At 35.4% G+C, this 16,670-nt stretch overlaps 1 protein-coding gene across 1 annotated transcript in view; it reads left to right on the top strand.

Annotated features, from left to right (window-relative positions):
* Positions 1-16,670, top strand: part of LOC126470456 (calcium-dependent secretion activator-like) — a 1,485,604-nt gene that overhangs the window by 688,722 nt on the left and 780,212 nt on the right. Inside the window, exon 9 of the mRNA XM_050098305.1 lies at positions 12,103-12,272. Within this exon, the coding sequence (XP_049954262.1) occupies positions 12,103-12,272 (170 nt within the window). The remainder of the gene's footprint in view (positions 1-12,102; positions 12,273-16,670) is intronic.

The following is a 16,670-nucleotide window of genomic DNA, read 5'->3' as shown; positions in this document are numbered from 1 at the left end:
GTCACTGCCCCAACGTGATATGCACATGTGTTGAATAGGTCTTGCTGTTTGTCTCCACAAGTATGCTTTCCTTTGGAGCAGACACACATCATATGTGATTAGTCATACAGTAAGCATGGCGGCACAATATTTGTTTGAAGAACACTGAGATATGATTTTTCTTTATGGACTAACAGACTGTAATGTGCATGAAGCTCAAAGATTGTATGAGGAATGGTACCCAGCAAGATGCCACCCACACCCGCAAACATTTACAGCAATTCACTGGTGACTTGGCTATACAGGATTGTTAGTGGGATTTCATGATGATCCTCAAAAACCTTGAACACAATGGGATGCTACATTTGAAGATACTGTTCTGGAGCACTTTGAGGACGCACCTACGAAAAGTACTAAAGCTGTTGGACATGACATGGAAGTCACTCATTGGTTAATCTGGGAGGTTTTGAGGTATGGTGGCCAGCATCCATTTAGTTTCCACCCTGTCCAAGACCTAAATCCATTGGTGGACTATGAACACAGGCTAAGGTTTTGACGGAAGTTTCTGCGACATGTTGCACGAGATCCCAACTTCCTCGCCATTGTGTTGTTTACTGACGAGTTCACCTCCCATTGGCATGGCCTTTACAGCACTCGAAATGTTCATTATTGGGCAAGGGGAAATTCTCATGTCACATCCACGGACACCAGGAAAAATTTTCACTCAACATTTGGGCAGGCATTGTGGGTGACCATCTGAATGGGCTGGACTGTCTACCTTCTCAGTTTACAGGAGCAAATTACCTTCACTTTTTGTAAGAAACTCTACCAGGCCTGCTGAAAGATGTTCCCCAGACATACAGCTTTGAATGTAGTTTCAGCATGATGAGTACCCACACATAACTGTTGTGCTGTGCTTGGATACTTAAATGAACTCTTTGATAGCCTGGTAATTGGCATATGTGGTCTAGGATGTGGCCACCACTATTACCAGACCTCACACCACTGGACTTTTTCCTGTGCGGATTCTTCAAGGTTCTAGCCGACCCACCTGGATGTAAACCACCTAGAAAATAAGAGCAATTAATGGATCGAATTCAACGTGCCACCAATTATATCAGGGCAATGCCAGGAATCTTTGAAATAGTTTGGCAAAACAACGTTTGACATTACCAAACTTGTGTTGCATCAGAGCATTGCCAGCTGGAGCACCTGCTTTAAGTAAAAAATGTCCTAGCTACAAGAAAGGCTCTTTTCAGGGTCGACACAATATGTAAAAGACTTTCTGTACACCAACTAACAGCTGTTGACAAATTTGTTCCCAGTAAGTCTAATCATGAAATTACAGTGGATGTGTCAGGACCCCGACAGATTCATCCCCAGGCCCCCAGAGTGGACAGCTGGTGTGTTACCACTGAGCATGCAGGCCGCCTTGGGTACATCGCGATCTCCGGCAGGCAAAGCATTCGTGGTCATGCGTTGTCCAGAGTATTCGGCAACAGGGCAATCCTGCAGCCAATCAGAGTGCATGGTGCCAAGTTTCCATAGATAAAAAATGGTGTATTGTTGACCTAAACACCATTAGTAATTTTGGTTCCTACTGGCTTCAGATATCCAGGGTTAAAATTTTGTGTCACTGTTTTTCTCCACCCTATATGTATATAAAATGTGGATAACACTTTATCCCTATATTTAAATATATTGTCTTAAATTACTTCCTCAGAGTTCTGTTTTTTCTCTTGTTTTCACATTGGTACAAGTAATATTCTAGGAAGCTTAGGAATGACAGTGGTTTCACTCACAGGGAAATGGTGAATAGCTTGAAGTTGACAGATCCAAGAAGTAATTACACTGCTTTCATTGCCTAAAGGCAAACAGCTGCAATCCAATTTATCCAACTTTAAGTAACTAACTGGTCTATTTAAATATGTTGTTGGCCAGTTTTTAATTCATAACTGAAATGTTCATTAGTCTATGGGACTTAACATTAATTATAATCACACAGTATTTCTCTCTTATAACTTTTTCCATGTGTATGCTTTAATACATTCTAGCACATATCTATGATTATCTGATTTAAATTCTCATGAACTGGATGTTACCCAACTTGACTTATGAAATCCTCCTTCGCCATAGTCATGGTGGCCTGTGTTGCAACAGTGTGTGATGTTTCAGGTACCGACTACAGACAATAAAACTTACCACAACTGCATAAGGTTAATTATAGGGAATCCAATAAAATTTCCTGAAATATGCCTATAATATCCTTCAGGATATGGTCTATATTTATGCTCAAAATGCATAAAATTAATTACAAATGCTTATAATTATCAGTAAAAATCAACTTCAGATCATCTATAGAAAAATATGAAACACAGCCATATGCATATAGTTGAGTGATACTGTAAATAATTTCGGATGGGAAAAAATAAAGGTATATCAGTTTAACACCAAATCATTACAGAAACATTAAAAAATTTAAGTGAAACTCTAAAGATTCTTCCTGATGCTGGATTTACACCAAGCATATATTGCATCTATGTTATTGGCACCTTGACAGTTCGTTTTTGTTCAGTGCTTTCAAATACATGTGCAGCACCAGTTTTCTGTTTAACATTTATGTTTGTACAAACAGTACTATGTCAGTTTTTCTGCAGTTTCTGAATCTAAATGCAAAATCCCTGTCATTCAATGTCAATTGTGGTTTGAAAGGATGGGGGAAACATAAAATAGCAAGAATTGCAGACCCTTTCTCATACAGCAGGTATATTAATCTTAATCTATGCAAAAAAGTAATAATCAACATTACGACACAAAAAATATGAGTTCCCATTTTAATTGTACAGTTCTTCACATTACAGTATCAAAAGTCTACTGAGAACATATGCCATAATTAACTGTTACTTGAGTAAGTAAATATTAGTAGTATGAATATGAATGAAATAGTCACAGAAGATTGTGCCATGCAGCTGACTGACCAGACACACCGCATTACCGTTGACCCCCCCATACCTCTATGCCATGATAGAATCAGTGCTTCAAAGAATCACCACAATATCAAAAATAAAGTTTCAACATAAAAACTGCTATTTACATAGTATAAAGTTAAGATAGTGCTTTGCAAAAATCCCCATGAATTTACTGTCAGCCCCATAGCGAATTTCTAACCTGTGTCAGTGCAGTGAATAAATCATCACTTTTGATGTTTGTTTTGACAAAATAATTTTTGTTTATTGTGGCAATCTCTCACTGAGTTATTTACTATAAAAAAAGAAAAAAAAGAGTTATTTATTGTGAGCATTTATCGTAATTAAAAAAGAGGAACATGAACAAACTTCTAGGGTTACTAACCAAAAAGAAACTCCCTTACTAAATATCTGGGAAGGCCCTGCCATATATTTAGCACATCTAAATATTTAGTTGTGATCAGCTATTCACACCTCCTATACTACATTTGTGTCATAATTAATCTTGAATTTAATGTGTATCTTAGTTTAGTAGCTGCAGAATGCATAAAATGTCTTCAGCATATACGCCAATCTTTCCAGTAATTCTCCTTATAAAAACGTTAATATTATAATGCCATTGTAACATGACACTATTTTTCTCAAGACAGAACAAGTTGCACTCAGTACATTTTATTGACTAGTTTTTCTCTATAATAACTATTATGAAAAGGATAGATTGCTAATCACCATGTAGTGGAGGTGTTGAACTGCAGACAGGTACAAGAAAACCACATGTGAGCTTCTTCATGCAAGCACAACCAACACACACATGACAACAGTATTGGCCACTGACACTTCTTAGATCTGTAGAGAAAATGTGGAGAAGTAGGAGTTACCACATATTTCAGAAACTGTTTTAATTTCAAGAATACTGATATTAAAAATTTTGCCCAGAGCAGCACATAGAAGCTTGTGCAACAGAAGTAGTATTTCATAATAAATCCTTTATTATAGTATGTCTACTCAGAGCACCCTCAGGAAACTTTAACCTCCTCATAAGAAATCTGGAAACTCTGTTGCCCATCTAAAAGTAAAAAACAAGAAAATAGTAGTTGCTTCTGAATGTAGTGTGGATCTGTCAGTGAACAATTGTTGTAATCAGTAACACTGTCATTCAATTTAATTTCTCCTCTGGACTATGCAACTGGGGTATTTAAATGCTCTGAGACTGCTGTTGATAATATCTTTGTAGACAAATCTAGGGAAAAGTGTCATATTACAAAACCAATAGTAAATGGGTTATATGATCATGACATGCAGCATCTGATCTTAACCTTTGAGCAGGCGTGCCATTTTTCATAAGACGAGGGGGCACCCAGCGCACTTTGTACACATGTATAGAATAGTTTCATTTATGTTGGAAAGCTGAGTTATTTATGATCAAAATCACAATTTAATCTTAGTTTGTTTGAACAACAAGAAAGTAAACTTATGTAATATGAGCTACACCACTGTTTTATGAAACAGTAATGAAATAAATTTTTGGTAAATACCCTGTTGCCAAGGTCAGGTGTTACAGAGACAGTAATGACCCACTTGAAACATTAAGCAATGCAGTGGCATCAGATCCCATCCAGCTGCTTATTTGTTCACTAATTCTCTCATAGACAACTGTCTCAATGTGGCATTAGGCTGCTAGCTCATAATCAGGGCCATTTTTTTAATTTTAATTTTTATTTATTTATTTATTTTGCATGGATCCTAAATTTTTTCTGCCTAGCTCACTTTGTATTTTATATTACTGCTGCTCACTTGTATGTATAACAACACAAATTATCATTGTGTTACCTGAAGCAACAATGAAGGAAAAGGTGTGGGTCTGCAGATGTGAAACAAAAATGGAACTATGCAAAATCATTTTATTTTTTATCAGCACACTTTAAACAGAGGCCTGAGGGTTAGATACTAAAACTTGTTAGGATATAAAATCTATTAAACCTGATTACAGGAGAGTAATAAACAAGACAAAAATTAAGAAATTTAGGAGAGTGCTCAAAGAAATGAACTGGGTAGGTATTTACAATACTTCTGACGCAAATGGAAAACACAAAACATTCATTAGTAAAGTTACTTCCTCTTTTGAAAATGTTTTTCCCTTAAAGGTAACTCAAATCAAAGAGAAGGCTAAAAATAGAGCATGGATTACACTAGAAATAATGGTATCAAGTGTCACAAAAAGGGAGACTGTATCTACTATGTAGGGATGGTTCTGATGTTAGCATTGTAATTCATTATAAAAAATACTACGAAATATTGAAGATAGTAATCCAGTAATCTAAGCAACTTTATTATTAGAAAAAGATAATTATGCCAGGCAACAAAAAAGGAAAAAGCTGTATGGGATATAGTGAAGACAGGGACAGGGAGGCTGGAAAGTAAGAGGAACAGATAACTCTAGAAATTAAATTAGACATTAGTAACAAGTGCATGTAGTGTCACAAATCACTTAAACAAGTACTTTGTTACTGTTCCTGTCAGCTTGGGGTTAGCAGGCAGTAAACATTGCAATGGAATATACTAGACCAGTCTCTACAAATAACTTCAGTAATGTATTGTGTGGTATTTACTGGTCCTGTTGTCTATAAAAGCATCTTTTTCATAAGACATTGGACAAGTCAAGTTATAAGAACACTTCTGAAAGTTATTTCTAGGCATACTTATTTAAGGTTTCAATGAAACATTTTATGCATGAAGTATTTACATAGCACACTTCATAAATTTAAATATTCTTCAGAAGAGTAGAAGCAGTGATGCTGCAAATTTGAATTTAGAGATTTTATGAAGGTTTTGACCTCAGTAACAGCTTTTATGTTTTCAGGAAGTTTGTTATAAAGTTTAACACCCATGTGGAAATTACTTTTTTTGTGTAAAGATGTACTGATTTGAGTTACATATAATTTTTTTCCTGGTAGGATGATCATGTATATCATAGTTTTTTTGCAGTGTACAGTCCTTAACTATTACATTTATTTTAATGAGTATAAGGCTTTCCATTTTGTATACACATGGTAGTGAAAAACTACAAAATATCTTAAACAGAGGTTTGCAAGAGTCTCTATGTTTGTATCCAAACATGATTCTAATGGCCCTTTCTTGTAATTTGAATGTGCTGTTAGCTGTTTTAGAGTTTCTCTGGAAAGTGACTCCATATTTAAGGCAAGAATGGAAGTGGGTACCATATGCATTCATTACTATTCTTTCACTACAGCATGATTTTAGTGAGCAAAGAAGGTAACATGTCTTGCTAAGTTTTGGATTAAGGTATTTAATATGCTTATTCCATTTAACATTGCTGTATGACGAAGCCAATAGCATTGTAAAATGATCTATGGTGAATAAAATCCTCAATTCTTTATTCTCTGCGGAAAGTCCTAAGAGTTTGGTTTCAATGCTGTTTGTCATTGATAGATACCAAGGGGATAAATATGTCCTTGTTAAAAGCACTGTGGAATTTTAATGCCATGGTCTTTTTTTACTATTTATTACAAGTTGTTTATTTTGTGCCCAGCTGCTAAGTAGTTTTGTGACAGTATTTACTGATTACTGTAATTATTCTTTACCATTTTCTTTTAGTAGAATTGTGGTATCATCTGCAAATGCTATTGTTTTATGTGCATCCCCATTTTATATGAGATAATTTATATGCAGAAGGAGCAGAAGGAGTCCTATTACTGATCTTTGGGGTACATCATATTTAATTTTGTTAAAGTCTGATAAGTGTTCAGATACAGTTTTTAGGTGGATATGTGTGTGTTTGATGCACACTGCTTGTTTATAATTGCTCAGGAAGGAGCTGATCTAGTTGGTGGACAGACTTTGACTACCATATTTTCCAAACTTTGACAGCAGACTCTTATAGTCCACCATGTAAAAATCTTTTTTACAGATCAATAAATACTCCTGTTGATTCATGTTTCTTGTCCATCAGGCTTAATATGGAATTGATGCACTCATAAACAGCAGTCTTATTTCTGAATCCAGGTTGTTCATTGCATAAGATAATGGAATGACACTCATCCATCATAAAATCCTTAAAATCAAATTATTAAAGTGGTTATAATAATGTATCAATGAAGTTAATTGAAGAGTGCTCATGTGAGTTGAGTTCTATCTGAAGTTACTTGTGTTACCAATCTCTTGTTAGTGGAACGTTTCCAGACTGGCAAAAATATGTTAATGTTAAGCCTCTTTACAAGAAGGGGGATAGAGAGATATTGTCAAACTATCAACCAGTTTCACTTTTGCTGACTTTTTTGAAAATATTTCAAAAAGTTGTGTTCAGGCATCTTCTTAAGTTCTGAATCAAAATAATATATTGTCCATGTTATCCCTTCTGGATTTTCCATTGCTTGATTTTGTCTTATAATATTACAAGAGCATCATCAGAGTGTCTGAAATATTCACTGTGAAATATGCAACAAATTGAGAAAATATGTAATTTACATTGACATTAATGAACATATTCCATTTATAGTGTGTTAACTTACATTTAAAGTACAGTATGTGACTGTCATACACTGCCAGTACCAGAGATAAAATTAGCTGTACAACAATGTACGCAACATCCGTGGCAATGTGCATCCAAATATAATGTAGTATTATTATGTATACACCCATTGATTCAAATCTATTTCATTCAAAACTAATTCAGTTCATTTCATTTACTTCCATACTTTAAATGTAAGTTACCATACTGTAAATGGAATATGTCCTTTAATGTCACTGAACAGTGAAAGCTTTCAGATTGATTACGTAATGATAAGACAGAGGTTTAGGAACCAGATTTTAAATTGCAAGACATTCCCAGGGGCAGACGTGGACTCTGAATGCAATTTATTGTTTATGAACTGTAGATTTAAAGTGAAGAAATTACAAACTGATAGCCGGCCGCGGTGGTCTCGCGGTTGAGGCGCTCAGTCCGGAACCGCGCGACTGCTACGGTCGCAGGTTCGAATCCTGCCTCGGGCATGGATGTGTGTTATGTCCTTAGGTTAGTTAGGTTTAAGTAGTTCTAAGTTCTAGGGGACTGATGACCACAGAAGTTAAGTCCCATAGTGCTCACAGCCATTTGAACCATTTGAACAAACTGATAGGAAATTGAGGAGCTGGGGCCCGGATAAACTGAAAGAACCACTGGTTTCTGAGTATTTCTGAGGGAACATTATGGAATGACTGACAAAAACAGGGGAAAGGAATACAGTAGAAGAAGAATGAGTAGCTTGGAGAGATGATATAGTGAAGGCAGCAGATGATCAATTAGGTAGAAAGATGAAGCTTAGTAGAAATCCTGGGGTAACTAAAAAATGAGATTGACAGGAAGTGCAAAATGCATAAGCAGGAATAGCTGGAGGACGTATCTAAGGATTTAGAAGCATATATGGCTAAGGGAAAGATAGATGCCACATACTGGAAAATTAAAGAGGCCTTTGGAGGAAAGAGAACCACGTGTATAAATATCAAGAGCTCAGGTGAAAAACCAGTTCTAAACAAAGAAGGAAAATCTGAAAAGTGGAAGGAATACATAGAGGATCTATACAAGGGAGATTATATGAATGGATGAGATGGTAGATATGATATTGTGAGAAGAATTTGACAGAGCACTGAAGGACCTGAGACAAAACAAAGCCCCATAAGTAGACAACATTCCGTTAGAACTACTGATAGCCTTGGGAGAGCCAGCAATGACAAAACTCTTCCATCTGGTGGGCAAGATGTATGAAACAGGTGAAATACCCTCAGACTTCAAGAAGAATATAATAATTCCAGTCCAAAGGAAAGCAAGTGCTGACTGTTGTGAATATTACTAAACTATTAGTTTAATAAGTCATGGTTGCAAAATACTAACAAGAATGCTTTACAGAAGAACTGAAATTTGGTAGAGGCTGACCTAAGGAAAAATCAGTATTAATTCTGGTGAAACGTAGGAGCATGTGAGGCAGTACTGACCCTATGACTTCTCATAGAGGATAGGTTAAGGAAAGGCAAACATGTGTTTATAGCATTTTTAGACTTAGAGAAAGCTTTTTACAATGTCGATTGGAATCCTTTCTTTGAAATTTTGAGGGTAGCAGAGGTAAAACACAGGGGGCAAAAGGCTAATAAAAACTTGTACAGCACCCAGATGGCAGTTACAAAACGTGAGGGGGATGGAAGGGAAGTAATGGTTGAGAAGGATGTGAGACAGTGTTGTAGCCTATCCCTGATGTTATTCAATCTGTACATCAACAAGCAGTAAGGGAAAGAAAAGAAAAATTTAGAGTAGGAATTAAAGTCCGAGGAGGAGAAATAAAAAAGTTGAGATTTGCCATTGATATTGTAATTTCTCAGAGACAGCAAAGGACTGGGAAGAGCAGCTGAACAGAATGGACAAGGTCTTGAAAGGAGGATATAAGGTGAACATCAATAAAACCAAAAAAAAATTTGTAATGCATTGTCGTTAAATTAAATCAGTTGATGCTGATGGAATTAGATTAGGAAATGAGATACTTAAGGTAGTGGACGAGGTTTTTTTTTTTTTTTCTTTTTTATCTGGGTATCAAATGACTGATGATGGCTGGAGTGGACAGAATATATAATGTAGACTGGCAATGCCAAGAAAAGATGTTTCTGAAGAAGAGACATTTGTTAACATCAAGTATAGATTTAAGTGTCAGGAAGTCTTTTCTGAAAGTATTTTTGTGGAGCGTAGGCATGTATGGAAGCAAAACATAGACAATAAGCAATTAGGACAAGAAGAGACTAGAAGCTTTTGGAAGGTTGTGCTACCAAAGAATGCTGAAGATTAGATGGTTGGATCACATAACAAATGAGAAAGTACCAAATGTAATTCAGGAGAAAAGACATTTGTGACACAACCTGACTAGAAGAAAGGCTCTGTTGATAGGACATATTCTGAGACATCAAGGGATCACCAATTTAGAATTGGGGGGGGGGGGGGGGAAGTGTGGTGGGCAAAAATCGCAGAGGGAGACTGAGAGATGAATACAGCAAGCAGATTCAGAAGGATGTAGGTTGCAATAGTTACTCAGAAATGAAGAAGCTTTCATGGAATAGAGTATCATGGAGAGCTGCATTGAACCAGTCTTTAGACTGAACACCACAACACAATGTCATTGTGAGATTCCATATTGTCACAATTACTTGTATATTTGACAGTGTAAGTTCCAGAGATTCTAATGATGCTTGCCCAATAAAACCTACTGAGTATGTTTTATGGATGTCCCAAAAAATTTAATTGCAGCAGTCACTGTTTCTCTTTTATTGATTAGACAACCATAAATTATTTTTAATGGATCTGTCACCTAAATGCACTGGATCTCTGGATTTGTTCAAACTGAAATTATGTTATTTCAAAACTAATGAAATTTATGTTTATTTTTAATTGATTATAGCAAAAACCTTTCATCCACATTTCATTACTAGCTCACTCCATCCTTAGAAACACCAAATATTGTTCTGGAAATATATCTCAGTATGACTGACTAAAATGAAGTTGCTACAACAATATTCAGGTCACATGACATCCCGGTTAGTCTATCACCACAATCTTTATTTGGCAACCATATTCATTTGTTTCAGCAACTCACAACCATTTTGTCATATTAATATGCTCTGTTTGTTGTGATCCTCACTTAGGACTACACTGTATTCTCAATAGCTATCACAAAAGTATGTTTCATGGGCCACTTCTCCTAACTGATGATTCTTCAGACCTCAGACATATTGTCTCTGCAAGTAACAATGTAGGATCTGGTTATTCCTCAAAATCCCATTACTAAATGCTAGAAGGATAATCCCATTTCTCATCTTCAACAATAAATTCTATTGGCCACTCTCAGTATAATATCTAACCTCATAGATCTCATAACTCAGTGTCATCTACTTCAATATTCTGATTAACTTCTCAAAAGCTATAAACTGTAAATACATCAATATCCAGTACAATGTATTCATATCATCGATTCTCCTCAATGAACAATGAATTCACAACCTTCAGTAAGGAGCACATTTACATTCAACCTCCAGTGGAAATCTACAATTAGCAGGCATGTAAACATGGATAGGGACATTTGATAGGTGGCACTAGGTGGGAATGTGAGATGGCTGTGCAGCGTGAGATAGTCTGTGCATTTATAATAAACACTGTGTCTATCTTTCCTGAAACACTATCAGACTTCATTTTGAACAATGCAGGAAAATATAGATTGCTACTTATGTTGAAGAAGACACGTTAAGTTCCAGACAGGCACAATTAAAACACACTTGCATAAAGCTTTCAGCCACAGCCTTCATCAGCAAATAAGATACACACACCATTTGTACACACGAGCAAGCACAACTCAAGCACACATGATTGTCAACTCCAGCATCTCAGGCTTGGTTACTGTCAACCCTCAAGTCATTTCCTAATAATTTAATTCTGAGTCAATGGTTAACAGCTTTGACTATGGCAGGCATTGCAGTAATAATGTATTCTCATATTGACTACATCATACTGCACTGTTCTCATTATGGATTCCATGCATGCATATAAATAATGTAACTTAGGTTTAACATTCACATTCTGTGAATAGGGAACAACAGTAGTGAGTGATTAGAGGAGGCTCATCTAGCATCTAAGGCTCAGTGTAAGTGCTGGGAGAGATTTATATGATATTAGTTGTCTTTGGCCTTTGTGGTGATGCTATAACACCAAACAAAACGTTGTTTTCTTGACAGAAATACAGCAGTATGAAGATTGTAATATGACTAAAACCACTAACACAATGAAACATACATTCTGAAATGGATATTAAAATAATCTGTCACAGATGCACAAACTTTTAATATTATGTATTGCAAACAGTGATATGAAACTGCCAATGTGATTTAATTGGCTTGCTGTTGATAAGTACTGGTTTGACACAACTGTACAATGGTGACTGCCTCATACTAAACAGTTCACTACCTTATGTAAAATGTTAATTGTGACACATCAGAGAATTTGAGCCTCCATAAATAAGTAATGAAACTAAAATTTTATTGATTTGTTTTAGATCACCTAATTTTTTCGAATAGAATTGCAAGACAACTGTGATCACAGTCAATAATGTCAAATTTTTAATTTCATTTCCAGAACAGAAAATTAATGCCAAAGTTTGTACTGAAGGAAATGGAATCTTTGTACATTGAAGAACTAAAATCTTCCATAAATTTACTTATGGCTAATTTGGAATCCTTACCTGTTTCAAAAGGTTCCATGGACTCTAAATATGGACTTCAAAAACTGAAGCGGTATAATCATAGGTATGTAGAAGTTCTTGGAATTTTTTAAGGAATTATGTAGCAAATCTCATTGGGTTTCTTGTTACAGTATCCTTTAAAATGATAAGAAAAGCTTTAATAACACATTATTTTTTGTTCTTTACAAGAATGAAAGGAATTAAAATTCTGTAATGATCTACAGTGCATCTCTTTCCTTCTAAGGCTTTTGTGGAAAATATTGCAATCTGTACTGTGGTATTATTGTTTACTTGCCATATAAATACTCAAAACTGTAACAGAGAATGGTGTGGTAGATACTTCATAATTAAAATCCTGAAAGTGCCTACCATTTTTCATTGTAGTTTTGTCAAACCATCTGATCTAGAAATCATAAAAATCACAGGTTATTGTAAATCAGGAACTCTTCTGGTTACAATATTAGTTCAACAGAAGTACTAAAATTTTTTGTTCACTGAGTAGTGTTCTCTTACATTATCTGTGTAACCAGTGAATGAGCCATGGAGTATTTCCTGAAAGACTGACGTTTGCAGTACTAAGACCAATCTATTAAAGTGGTCATGAACAGGTGATTTCTAATTATAGACCCATCTCCCCCAATCCTATACTCTCAACAGTTTCTTGAGAAATTATCTTACAATGGAATATTCGAATAATGTTCTGAGAAGTACCCTATAATAGCAGCTCAGTTTGTCTTCTTCTTTGAGGAGGCAATATGTGATCTGAAAAATACAGTTCTGGTGTAACATAAACAAGGAAAAATATTCTTTTTGCATTTTCTGTGCGTCACATTAAAAAAATGCCAGAACACACATAAGACTGAATTCAGAATTGTGTAATACTAAATATTATGTGCTACAAGATTTGATGCTTGACCCACTCCTGTCCTTGATCTAAATACATGATTTAACTGTCAAAATGGAGCATTCCCTGAAATCTATGCTGTTTACTGATGGCTCTAGTATGCTGATAAGGAGTCCAAAGACATCTATAATACTAGCAAGAGAATAATGGAATTAGCTTACAACTGATTCACAATAAACATTTCAACCCTTAATCCAAGGGAAACTCGTTTTATACAATTTCCAAGAAATAAAATTTACTTACTGGTACTAGACATAGAGAATAATGGGCACAAAGTGCAAAATTTCATATATGGAACTCGTTAGCGCACAGATAGATAAAAAAAATGATGTGACACTAGCATGTGAATAAGTTAACTGTAAATCTCAATGATATCTGCTTTACAATTAACTGACTGTCTTATACAGCTGGCTCACAGTTGCAGATTTCCAGTTACATAGCGGGCTGTGAGATGGGCTGAGCAGCTATAGATTCTTCTAAGTGTTTCTTCTTTTCTGTCAATAGATGGCATGACATGTTATATATTACTAGACATTTGAGGTAGCAGTCTATTTAGTGGTGTATAGCACACTCGATTTCTTTTGATATTTTGTGAGTTATAAGCAATTGTTTTCAATGTTTTTCACCAGATTTGTAGTATGAAGCACTGCTGTACCATAAAAAGTTTCTCTCAGTCCAGGAAATCTAAAGTCTATTGAATAAAAGAGACTGATGTTTCTGAAACTGATATTTCTGATAGGTCTGATAATGAAGACAATGTGGTAAATGATACTAGTGATTACAATGAGGCAAATGAAACTGATAGTGACACTGATGTTGTAGCAGCAGGTGTGAGTGTTGTTATAAATAATAAATAAATAAATGAAAATAAAAAAGTAGAAATAAGTCCTAGGGTTCAAAGTCAACTCCCTCAACAACTACTTCCTTACGTATGTACAGAAAAATGGTTCATGTGTCTCTCTGGGAGACTTTAGCAGCAGAAACAAATAGATATGCAGCAGATTGTTATAAATACTCTCCTATATCGAAATCAAACAGTGCTTGGTTTCCAACTACATCCAATGAAATTCAAGCACATTTTACTTTGTGTATTCTTATGGCACAGGTGATTAAGCCAGCACTTCAATTATACTGTTCCACAAAAAAATCAATCCATTCTTCTTTCTTTTCTGACATCATGCCATATAGAAGAATCTTACATATTTCTGGGCTCTTTCATTTTGTAAATAATAGAAATGCTGACACTGCAAACTATCTGAACAAGTTGCAACCTGTTACTAACAAACTTGAACAAAATTTCCAAAGCATTTATTATCTTGTGGAAGATATTGCAAATGATGAATTCCTCATGAAATTCAGAGGTAGATATTGCTACACCCACAGGCACATTTTCTTAGTAATTTCCTTAAAATTTGTCAGTCTAGTGGCTACTGTTCAGGATTTGTTATTTATACAGTAAAGAAAACCTGACCCAAGCAGTAAGGAAATTCTGTTATGGACCTCGTGCAACTCTTTTTGGACAATGGTCAAACAGTACATAGTGACAACTGGTACACTTCCCCATCATTGTTTGTAAGGCTCACTGAATGGAGCACAAATTCCATAGAGAGTGTTAGATCCACAGGGTGGAATAAGCCAGACCATTTCCAAAAATCTGAACTTATAAAGAAGAGATTCTTGTGTTATTTTCTTACAAGCTCATGGCTCTGAAGTGAATGGATAAAAATGAATAAATATTCTGTCCACTATACATACAGATGTCAGTATGACAACAACAGGAAAATCTGATAGGAAAACTAAAACCCCAGTCCAGAAGCCCCATGCAATTTTACAATACAATAATTCAATGAACACAGTTGACATACAGGACCAACTGTTGTCATCTTTCCTTTTCATGGGAAGGTATTCCAAAGGAGATATGAGATTTTTTTTACCTGATGGGCATCGGGTTTTTCAATTCACTTGTCCTACTAAATAAAGTGACAGGGGCAAAATCTTGTTTCACTCTATTTAGAGTTCAGCTGGCTGATGTCATAATAGAGTATGTCACTCTGCCAGATTACCTAGACCTGGACAGCCCCAATCTGGAATTTCCCCTGTTAGACTGCAAGTACAAAATTGAGCAAATTTTGTTATATTTATTTATTTATGCATTTATTTTACCTGGCAAGAACATTAAGGACATATATCATGTTATACAGTATTATACTCCCCCCCCCCCCCTCCCCCAATCCTTTCAAGGAAACACCCTCTAGAAACTGTGTACTGTTCCAAGCAAGAAAGAAGAAAAGTGACACACAGGATGAGTGTGAGAAATGTCATGTGGTGTTCACACCTGAAAGTTTTTGGGTACCAGTATGCCTCACCAACAAAAACTTTTAAAACAGTATTATCTTCCCTCCTCATCACTTCAATAAGTAGTAATGTAAGATTTATAAAGAATTCCAAAAAGGAAATATATAATTTTGAGAAAATTGTGTAAGACAATGCTGATTTTTGTAAATTTAAATGGTAAATATCAGGCTGACTATGGGAAAAAATATTAATAAGTCAGTGTCTCAAAAATCTTTCTCATTGTGTTGATCTGGTGACAGGTTTCTGAGATAACTTTATTGTCCAATGCAGCTAAGGCAAAGAAAGTATTTATCCCACAGAAACATGTAGTAAGACAGGTGTATAAAGTTGATAACTGAATATCTTCCAGAAACCTCTTCAGAGACCTACAGCTTCTTACACTTAGGTATCAACATGCATATATATTTGTGGTTAGTGATGAAAATGACTGGAGAATGAGTCATGAAAATCACAGCTACAGGACCAGAATGTAAAAGCAATTGTCAAATAGAATATGCGTCCATATCTAGAATTCAGAGTGGAGTCAATAACAGGTTACTACCAGACATCGTCCAGAAAACTGAAAATCTCCAGGTATTAGAACAAAATTAAAAGAAGCTTCATTAGCCACTTCTGGTACAATTTCTTAGAACATTTACACTCAGTTATGTAAATTATATATAACTCTAATTGTTATATCAAACAGAGTTTGTCATTTCCCATGGGTTAGATTTACAGCTGATAGTGGTCTGTGTTAAATTATGTAAATACTTTAAAGTATAAGATAAAGACAGCACTGTAGTAATATATGAGGAGGAGCAGTGGCATTTTTCAGGGTACCTTTTTTGCATAATATTCATGACAATATATAGAGCAATATAGAAATAATTTCCACAATCATCAATATTCATAGATGATTGATACTTATAATTTTTGCTAGAATACTGTACAGTAGTAATCTACAGTGACTGCTTCCACCTATTAATGTATAATGTAAGTCATTCCACATCCCAAAGGTTCTTCTTCATACTGAGATCAATTAAACACAGTTTATGACCATGTAATGCCATCATGAATGCCATCACAGCTTCACTTTTGTGAGTACCCCACTCCTACTTTTCCAAACTTCACAAAAGCTCTCCTGCATACATATGCAGAGTGAAATATTCATTCTGGAGTAATGATCTAGGCTGTGGCAAAAGTCATTTCTCCACAATATCCTTT

This window comes from Schistocerca serialis, chromosome 3 (assembly GCF_023864345.2).
Source record: "Schistocerca serialis cubense isolate TAMUIC-IGC-003099 chromosome 3, iqSchSeri2.2, whole genome shotgun sequence".
NCBI lineage: Eukaryota > Metazoa > Arthropoda > Insecta > Orthoptera > Acrididae > Schistocerca > Schistocerca serialis.
This window is presented reverse-complemented; position numbering and strand designations above follow the sequence as displayed.